This window comes from Rana temporaria, chromosome 5 (assembly GCF_905171775.1).
Source record: "Rana temporaria chromosome 5, aRanTem1.1, whole genome shotgun sequence".
In the NCBI taxonomy this organism is placed as follows: Eukaryota; Metazoa; Chordata; class Amphibia; order Anura; family Ranidae; genus Rana; species Rana temporaria.
Window position 1 is genome coordinate 9,985,416 of NC_053493.1, and position 9,925 is coordinate 9,995,340.

Below are 9,925 nucleotides of genomic sequence, written 5' to 3' on the forward strand. Positions count from 1 at the left end.
AGTGGAATTGTGGAGGGACCGAACACAATACCCCGGAGTGGGGGTATCCAGCTCTATTACCACCGTGGTCAAGCCAGCTGTAGCTTAATCTTTCTATGTGAGGGCTGTCCGCCGTGTATTTTTATGGCTTAAGCAGCGGTGATTTCTTTGGTGTGTCCTCCTTACCCAGGGTAACCTTTCTCCGGGTTGGATTTCCCAGGCATCCAGTGAGGTTTTGTATGTGTGTCTGTGCTTTGAGTGAAAGCAACTCTTTAAACTGTTGAGACTTGTCTTCACTGGGTTGTACTCTGCATATAGTTCTGTGTTATAATTTATACGGCCAGCTTGCGGCGAGAAGTTACCCAGGGGCTTAATCTGATAAGATGCGGTATCTCTTATAGGCACCTGGTGATATATCTCAATTCAGAGTCTCTTAACGCACTGATACCTTAGCGCACGGTACATTGCCGTGCTAGTCTCTCTGTGTGTTCCGCGTTAGTTGATCACTGCGACTCATTTACATGCAAGGATAGTCCTGCTACTTTATAGGTTATTGTGTATATACAGTCATACTGGTAAGATAGACAAAACAACAAAAAAAACAAGTGTCCAGCTCGCTCCACTACATATAAGATTTCTGCCACAAGTCTCTTCCCTGGGATCGTTGTAACTTAGGTCCCATCTCTTTAGGTAGACTTGTCGACTTGACTTAACGAAAATCAATAGATCACACGTAAAATTTCTACAGCATACTTTTCTCTGCGGCAATAACCAATAATTTAGCCCTAATTAACCCCATACGTGACATCTATCCAGTACATGCCCCGGGCTAGTGATTACTGGTAACCGCTCCTGACCACCACATTGATGATAATGGAGAAAAAAAAAAAAAAAAGAAAGTCCTTTTGGCTCCGTGTTATATCACTATGGCAGAGTTTTTACTCTAACCTGTTCATCATTAACTCATTGCACAGTTGGTAGGATATTTGCTAGGAAATCCCCATTATCTCCTGAGCTGCAGCTCTTGCTAGAAATTCCCCTTTATCTCCTAAGCTGCGGTATCCACAGACAGTCCCATCACAAGAACACAGGGCCGGGGGGAGTAGGGGGGGCCTCGGGAGTTAGGGGGGGGGGGTATGCGGGATGGCACCCAACCCTGCTCGGCTCCGCAGAGCGCCTCACCCAACCTCAGGACCTCCTATTGCTGCCGACGCTGTCGATACTCCGTTCCTGGATCATCCTCGCTCGTGGCGGCGCGTCCTCCGTCCCCAGCTGCTGACTGCGCGGTGCTAGCCAATCACGCGGCTTCGTCCAGGTCACGTGGTGTCCCTCTGGGTCCCGTCTGGAGGATCCCTAGATAGGCCGGCCAGAGCAGGGCTGAGTCTCCGACTCGTTCACCGGGGGTGTCAGCCTCTCACGCTGGCATCCACCGGTCCGAAGCTGATTTCGTCGGCTCTCCGCTCCCGCTGCCACACGCCATAGAGTGCTCCGGCACCTCCCACCCTCACGTTCACGTGCGTCACGTCCTCATCTCCCTCCTCTGCATTCGCAATTCTAATCAGCCACAGCTGTTTCAATTGAGGGAAATCCTGAAAACCTGACCGGTTGGTGCGCCTTGAGGACTGGAGTTGAGAAACACTGGTCTAAGACACTGTTGGCACCCCAGATGTTTTGGGACTACATTTCGCATGATGCTCAACTACACTGCAAAGTGCATGAGCATCATGGGAAATGTAGTTCCAAAACATCTGTGGTGCCAAGGTTCCCCATCACTGGTCTAGGAGGACTGGAGCAACGTCATGACATCAGTTCTTACTGTCCGATGTAAACGGGACCTATCATGCTGTATATTGTTTTGCAAGGGACGTTCCATTTCTTGCAATGGCAATAAGGGTCAGTTCACACCAGTGCAGGTTTTATTTCTCTTGCATCAAAGACGCATGGAAAGTAGGTTAATATGGTTTTCAATGTCAGTTTGCACCAGTGCTTGCAGTTTCAGAGCATTCCAGAAACAAAAGTAGAACATGCTGCATTTTTTTGCCTGCACTGGAATGAAGTAATATGCACAACAAAACACACACGTCCTTGTTTAGGGTTCAAGCAGAGCTCCACCCTAAAGTGGAGTCCCGCTGATCGGAACCCTCCCCCCCTCCGGTGTCACATTTGACACCTTTCAGGGGGGAGGGGGGTGCAGATACCTGTCTAAAGACAGGTATTTGCACCCACTTCCGGTCACACAGTCTCGGGCAGACTGCAGGCATGACGTCTCCTCATGTTGTTGTGTTCTGGGAACACTCTGGAGCCAATTGGCAACAGCGGGAGCCAATTGGCAGGCGTAGCGCGACTCGCGCATGCGCAGTAGGGAACCGGGCAGTGAAGCCGGAGCGCTTCACTTCCTGGTTCTCTCACCGAGGCTGGCGGGGGGCAGCAGAGTGACGAGCGATCGCTCGTCCTGTGGACGACGCTGGACTCCAGGACAGGTAAGTGTCCTAATATTAAAACTCAACATCTGCAGTATTTGTAGCTGCTGGCTTTTAATTTGTTTTCTTTTCAGCGGAGCTCCGCTTTAAGAAAAAAGAGGGAAAAATGCACTGAAACGCGTCAAAAATTAACCAATAACGCACATGCAGAAAAGCATCTGGACTGCTTTTCTATGGTATGAACTGGCCCTTTAAAGTGATAAAAAAAAAATAGAAAATCACATGTACAGCCCATCTGAAGTCTTCTAATGAACATCTGAATGATTCAGAGGAGAACTGGGGGAGGTGTTGTGATTGGATGAGATCAAATTCTTTGGCATCAACTCACTGTGTTTGGAGGAGTAGGAATGCTGCCTGTGACCCCAAGAGCACCATCCCCCACCGTCATACATGGAAGGGGAAACATTATGCTTTGGGGGGGGCTTTTCTGCTAAGAGGACAGGACAACTTCACTGCATCAAATAGACGGGGGCCATGTACCATCCGACAGCCCCCCCCCCCCCCCGAGCCCCCATTTTACTTACCTCACTCCTCGAAAGTCCCACGCTCGTCCCTGTTATCCTCTTCAGTTTCCAGCCTGGCCGTTGATTGGCTAGGTTGGACGGATTGATAGCAGCACATCAATGACGCAGCGCGCCGGGGGCGGGGCTGAGTGATACAGTTGGCGGCTATGCCCGCTGCCGTATCACGGGAGTGCGCCCGCAATAGCTTTCCACCATGCTCGCTCGCATGAAGGTGGGGAAGGCTCTTGCGGAGAGGGAGCCACGACAGCCACTGTGTGCAAAACGAGCCACACAGTGGAGGTAAGTATAACATGTTTCTTATTATTTATTTTTTTTGTAATACTTTGTCGCACCGTATTTGCGCAGCAGTCTTGCAAGCACACTTTTTTTTTTTTAAGTAAAAAAAATAAGACAACAGTAAAGTTAGCCCAATTTTTTTTTTTTTTTTTTTCATTGTGAAAGATAAAGTTGTGCCGAGTAAATTGATACCCAACATGTCCCACTTCAAAATTGCGCCCAATAACTTTTACCCTTAAAAAAAACTGCATCTGCATAGGCAACGTTTAAAAAAAATTCTACTCTCCAATGTAAACATTCCTTGTAATAGAAAAAAAGCATGACAGGTCCTCTTAAATATGAGATCTGGGGGTCATAAAGACGTCACATCTCATATTTACACTAAAATGCAATAATAAAAAAAAAGTGGGATTTGGGGAAAAAACGAAATAAATTTTGGGCATTTGGGGGGAGGCCCTTTAAGAGCTATGGGCGGAAGTGAAGTTTTAATGTCACTTCCACCCTGCTATGGTATGGAGACGGGTGAGGGTCATCCTCCCTTACTCATCTTCATACCAAGCAGCAGAGAGGGCCTGATCTCCTCCGCTACCGACGACTCCGGTGAGCAGGGGGGCCTCTCCTGCCGCCAATAAGTGATCGTGTGGCGAATCTGCTGCAGAGGCCACCATTATCAGAAACCGGACCACCCGCTGAGGAAGAGGATACCGCGGTTATGGTGGCTAGCTGCTGCCATAAGAGAGATCCCTCTTCAAACAGCCGACGTATATCGGCGTGCGGCAGTCCAGAAGTGGTTAAAGTGTGTTTTTCAAACAAAGAAAATTGCATTTGATAAAAATTGTCTAGCAAAAAATAATTTTAAACAACAAATGTCAGAAAAAGGCCGGGTCCTTAAGTGGTCAAGTCATGGCTGAGGGATGGTTTAGGAATTCCTGAAGAGAAGGACATGGTTACTAATCTATGGATGTATTGTCTTCCCAGGGACCCCGGCCTCAATGTCTCAGGTGGCTAAAGACGTCTGCACGTTCCTGCGATGGGCCTCCGAACCAGAACACGATGACCGCAAGCGCATGGGCATGAAGGTGAGTGGTGGGGTATTGATCCTCCAGACCGAGGCAGCAGATGTAATATGACCTGATGGATTGCAAGCCAACATTTGTGTGTTTACCTAAAATTAAAGTAATATTCAAGCTGTAGCTGGGTGTAGTAAGATGTCCGATGCCACTGTTCTGTCAGATTAGTGAACCTGTGGAACGCAAACATGCGCAGTTGACGGAACGTCGCTTCCATCCGTTAATCTGGGAATATAGTGATGGCTGTACTCCCTGATGATCTGTAAAACTATCTGCAGAGGAATAACGTCTTTACAGGATGTCTCCAACTTACAAGCCGACCTCAATGCTCTGTCTGATTGGGTGACTATGTGGCAGATGAGGTTTAATGTTGATAAATGTAAAGTTCTGCACTTGAGGGCTAAGAATATGCATGCATCATACATACTAGGGGGAGTACAACTGGGGGGATCCGTAGTGAAGGATCTGGGGGTTTTGGTAGATCATAAGCTCAATAATTTCATGCAATGCCAAGCTGCGGCTTCCAAAGCGAGGAAAGTCCTTTCTTGTATGAGAGAGGGATGGACTCCAGAGAGGGAGATATAATTTTGCCCCCCCCCCCCCCCCCTGTACAAATCATTAGTAAGACCTCATCTGGAATATGCAGTTCAGCTTCAGACCCCAGTTCTCAAGAAGGATATCGGGGAACTGGAGAAAGTGCAGAGAAGGGCAACCAAACTGATAAGAGGCATGGAGGAGCTCAGCTATGAGGAAAGATTAGAAGAACTAAATGTATTCTCTCCTGAGAAGAGGAGAATAAGGGGGGATATAATCAACATGTACAAATATATAAGGGGTCCATACAGTGAACTTGGTGTTGAGTTATTCTTTACAGTCACCACAGAGGACAAGGGGGCACTCTTTACACATGGAGGAAGAGAGATTTCATCTCCAAATATGGAAAGGCTTCTTCACAGTAAGAGCCATGAAAATGTGGAACAGACTCCCTCCAAAGGTGGTTCTGGTCAGCTCAGAAGATTGCTTTAAGAAAGGCCTGGATTCTGTCCTAAATGTACAGAATATAACTGAGTACTAAGATTTGTAGGTAATGTGGATCCAGGGAAAATCAGGAAGGATTTGTTTTTCCCCCTGATGGCGCAAATTGGATCGTGCTTTGCTGGGGTTTTTCCCATATACCCAATTCTATACCCACAGTTGATCCTCTGGAGATATATATATAAAAAATGTTATGGTTGAACTAGATGGACTTTTTTTTTTTTTTTCAACCTAACTATGTAACTATGCCCATTCACAGAAACCTTTTGTATTATGTGAACCATTTTCACAAAATACAAAGGCTTCTGTGAATGGGCAGCAAAATGGAGGGGCAGGCATAGGTTCTGTGACATGCACCTAGTTGGACTTGGACCCCCATACACACCATTTAATTTTCTGCAGATTTTTGTTCTATATGGGATTGTTTGATATTATTTTTGTATTCCTTTTTATGGTTGATCTAGATCAGGGGTCTCCAAACTTTTCAAAGCCAAGGGCCAGTTTATTGTCCTTCAGACTTTAGGAGGGCCGGATTATGGCCAGCAGGGGCAGAAAATGTCATGGGCCCAACTTCAGTGAGAATAAATATGGCCTTAAAGGTTGGTGGTCAGTAGGAGGAGTAGTGCCCCTATTAGTAGGAGGAATAGTATCCCATCATTGGTATCAGTGGAAGAAATAGTGCCCCCTTGTTAGTGTCAGTGGAAGAAATAGTGCCCCCTTGTTAGTGTCAGTGGAAGAAATAGTGCCCCCTTGTTGGTGTCAGTGGAAGAAATAGTGCCCCCTTGTTGGTGTCAGTGGAAGAAATAGTGCCCCCTTGTTGGTGTCAGTGGAAGAAATAGTGCCCCCTTGTTGGTGTCAGTGGAAGAAATAGTGCCCCCTTGTTGGTGTCAGTGGAAGAAATAGTGCCCCCTTGTTGGTGTCAGTGGAAGAAATAGTGCCCCCTTGTTGGTGTCAGTGGAAGAAATAGTGCCCCCTTGTTGGTGTCAGTGGAAGAAATAGTGCCCCCTTGTTGGTGTCAGTGGAAGAAATAGTGCCCCCTTGTTGGTGTCAGTGGGAAGAAATAGTGCCCCCTTGTTGGTGTCAGTGGGAAGAATAGTGCCCCCTTGTTGGTGTCAGTGGAAGAAATAGTGCCCCCTTGTTGGTGTCAGTGGGAAGAAATAGTGCCCCCTTGTTGGTGTCAGTGGGAAGAATAGTGCCCCAAGGGCCGAATAAAGGCTAGCAAAGGGCCACATCTGGCCCTCAGGCCGCAGTTTGGAGACCCCTGATTTAGATGGTCTTGTGTCTATGCCCATTCACAGAAGCCTTTGTATTATGTGAACCCTTTTTTAACCTGACTATGTAAAGTCTTTGTTGGACTTAACTTATAGTAAGCCAGCACAGTTTTAGAAAGTTCCTGGAGTTCAGCCTTGGTTCTCGGAAAGAAAAAATGGTTGGGACTTTAAAATGAGACCATGGCTTGCATAGCATACAGGTCTCCATCCCCGACAATATGAACAATAAGGGACAGACTGGGGACAAAGGGGCAGCGGAACTTTACATGAAACACAACACTGGGATCAGAAGAAACAATCAATATATAATAAATAAGTTGTTTTATTCATAACATACAGGAACCAAATGCATAAAAAGACATTTCTGTTACATCAATAAATCAGTACAACGTAACATACACACATGATGAGTAAATCACAATGATGGAATCAGAAGGTTAAAAATATAATAAACAATGTAACATGGTTAACATAAATGTCAGCAGGTTACCCAGGAATGTATGAAGAGGTAGCATAGTATAGTAAATTGATAAACCATTGGTTGAATTAACACCCATGAGGACCACATAGTTGCTGTAGTGAAACATAAATAGGCTCTACGCGTTTCGTGGAGTGATATCCACTCATCAGGAGCCAGTTGGGGACACCTATAATGTAAAATAATTTAATTAATGGTAATTAATTAAAACAGGAAGAGGGGGCACAAAAACTGTAATTCTGTCACTCTTACCTGGGGGTAGATTAACCACTTAAGCCCCGGACCAATACGCTGCTAAATGCCCAGAGGCGTTTTTACAATTCGGCACTGCGTCGCTTTAACAGACAATTGTGCGACGTGGCCCCCAAACAAAATTGGCGTCCTTTTTTCCCCACAAATAGAGCTTTCTTTTGGTGGTATTTGATCACCTCTGCGGTTTTTATTTTTTGCGCTATAAACAAAAATAGAGCGTCAATCTTGAAAAAAAATCAATATTTTTTACTTTTTGCTATAATAAATATCCCCCCAAAAACATATATAAAAAAAATAATTTTTTCCTCAGTTTAGGCCGATACGTATTCTTCTACCTATTTTTGGGGAAAAAAAATCACAATAAGCGTTTATCGGTTGGTTTGCGCAAAATTTATAGCGTTTACAAAATAGGGGATAGTTTTATTGCATTTTTATATATTTTTTTTTTTTTTTTTTTTTTTACTACTATTGGCGGCGATCAGCGTTTTTTTTCGTGACTGCGACATTATGGCGAACACTTCGGACAATTTTGACACATTTTTGGGACCATTGTCATTTTCACAGCAAAAAAATGCATTTAAATTGCATTGTTTATTGTGAAAATGACAGTTGCAGTTTGGGAGTTAACCACAGGGGGGCTCTGTAGGAGTTAGGGTTCACCTAGTGTGTGTTTACAACTGTAGGGGGGTGTGGCTGTAGGTCTGACGTCATCGATCGAGTCTCCCTATAAAAGGGATGACGCGATCGATACGCCGCCACAGTGAAGCACGGGGAAGCCGCGTTTCCATACGGCTCTCCCCGTTCTTCAGCTCCGGGGAGCGATCGCGACTAGAAATGAATAGCCGCGCTGTCGTCCCGGATCGCTCCCCGCGGGTTACCGACCGCCGCATGTACCGGGGGGGGGGGGGGTCCCGATCGGACCCGCGGAAAGGCGGGGACGTGCCTGTACGCGCCATTCTGTGGACGTACATGTACATGCGGAGGTCGGCAACCGGTTAAAAGGTTGAGTTGAAGAGCTACTACTAGTATTGAGAATAAGCGATGCTTGGGGGCATCTTCCGATCCCAGTGTTGTGTTTCATGTAAAGTCCCGCTGCCCCTTTGTCCCCAGTCTGTCCCTTATTGTTCAGTTCTCTGCGTTCCCTCACCCCCTCCCCCCTCCCTGGTACATTTTTCCTCCCCACCATTTGATCTCCATACAACGCTTCCTCTACTAATAGCCTAATCTTTCCACGTTGCAGATTGTCATGATGACGACTTTCATCGCTGCCGTTATCTACTACATGAAGAGACATCGGTGGTCTGTTCTGAAGTCCCGGAAGATGGCCTACAAACCTCCTCAGTAACCAAAACGATTGTATGTGACTCATCTACACCGGGATCCCTCCCACACTCACAGGGACGGATCGCGTCCCTTCTGCCTCCTCGGAGCGGGGGCTGCACCCCCCGGACACAGTGCTGCATTGTACTATTATTATTTTCCTGGTTCCGGCTCTCAGCGCTCTCCCATGGTTTATTTTTTATTTTATTTTGAGCTGATTACTTTTTTTTTTTGCTTGTTGGTTATTCATCCGTTTCGTCCATAATAAGCCACCTTATCCGGGAGGAAAAAGGGACTCGCCGGGAAAAAAATGTTTCAGAAAGTTCTGGGTTTCCATTCATTCCCTGTTTGGGGAGGCTCGTAAATTAAAAAAAAAATATTTTAAATCCGAAGTCACAAGGATTGTCTTTTGTCAGGTGTGTGAGTGCGAATGGCCAGATCCTAAAGTCTGAGAAGTTACTGCGATAGATGGCGCCGTGCATAACCAGTAGTAGGGGTGCAACGGATCGTTCCTCGGATCAGGAGTCAAGGGATCGAATCATTTTTCGGATCAGCAAAAAAAAATTCCCCACTGTAATATCCACATCTCTTCTCCCCCACTGTAATATCCACATCTCCTCTCCCCCACTGTAATATCCACATCTCTTCTCCCCCACTGTAATATCCACATCTCCTCTTCCCCCACTGTAATATCCACATCTCTTCTCCCCCACTGTAATATCCACATCTCCTCTTCCCCCACTGTAATATCCACATCTCCTCTCCCCCACTGTAATATCCACATCTCCTCTCCCCCCACTGTAATATCCACATCTCCTCTTCCCCCACTGTAATATCCACATCTCCTCTTCCCCCACTGTAATATCCACATCCTCCTCTCCCCCACTGTAATATCCACATCTCCTCTCCCCCACTGTAATATCCACATCTCCTCTTCCCCCACTGTAATATCCACATCTCCTCTCCCCCACTGTAATATCCACATCTCCTCTCCCCCACTGTAATATCCACATCTCTTCTCCCCCACTGTAATATCCACATCCTCCTCTTCCCCACTGTAATATCCACATCTCCTCTCCCCCACTGTAATATCCACATCTCCTCTCCCCCCCACTGTAATATCCACATCTCCTCTCCCCCCCACTGTAATATCCACATCTCTTCTCCCCCCCACTGTAATATCCACATCTCCTCTCCCCCCCACTGTAATATCCACATCTCCTCTCCCCCCCACTGTAAT

General features: G+C 46.4%; 1 protein-coding gene across 1 annotated transcript in view; it reads left to right on the top strand.

Moving 5' to 3' along the window:
- The window catches only part of LOC120939803 (cytochrome c1, heme protein, mitochondrial), a 28,429-nt gene extending 19,358 nt beyond the window's left edge, over positions 1-9,071 (top strand). The window contains exons 5-6 of the mRNA XM_040352173.1: positions 4,238-4,338; positions 8,606-9,071. Of these exons, the coding sequence (XP_040208107.1) occupies positions 4,238-4,338; positions 8,606-8,710 (206 nt within the window). The 3' untranslated portion in view covers positions 8,711-9,071. The remainder of the gene's footprint in view (positions 1-4,237; positions 4,339-8,605) is intronic.
- The last annotated feature ends 854 nt before the right edge of the window (positions 9,072-9,925 follow it).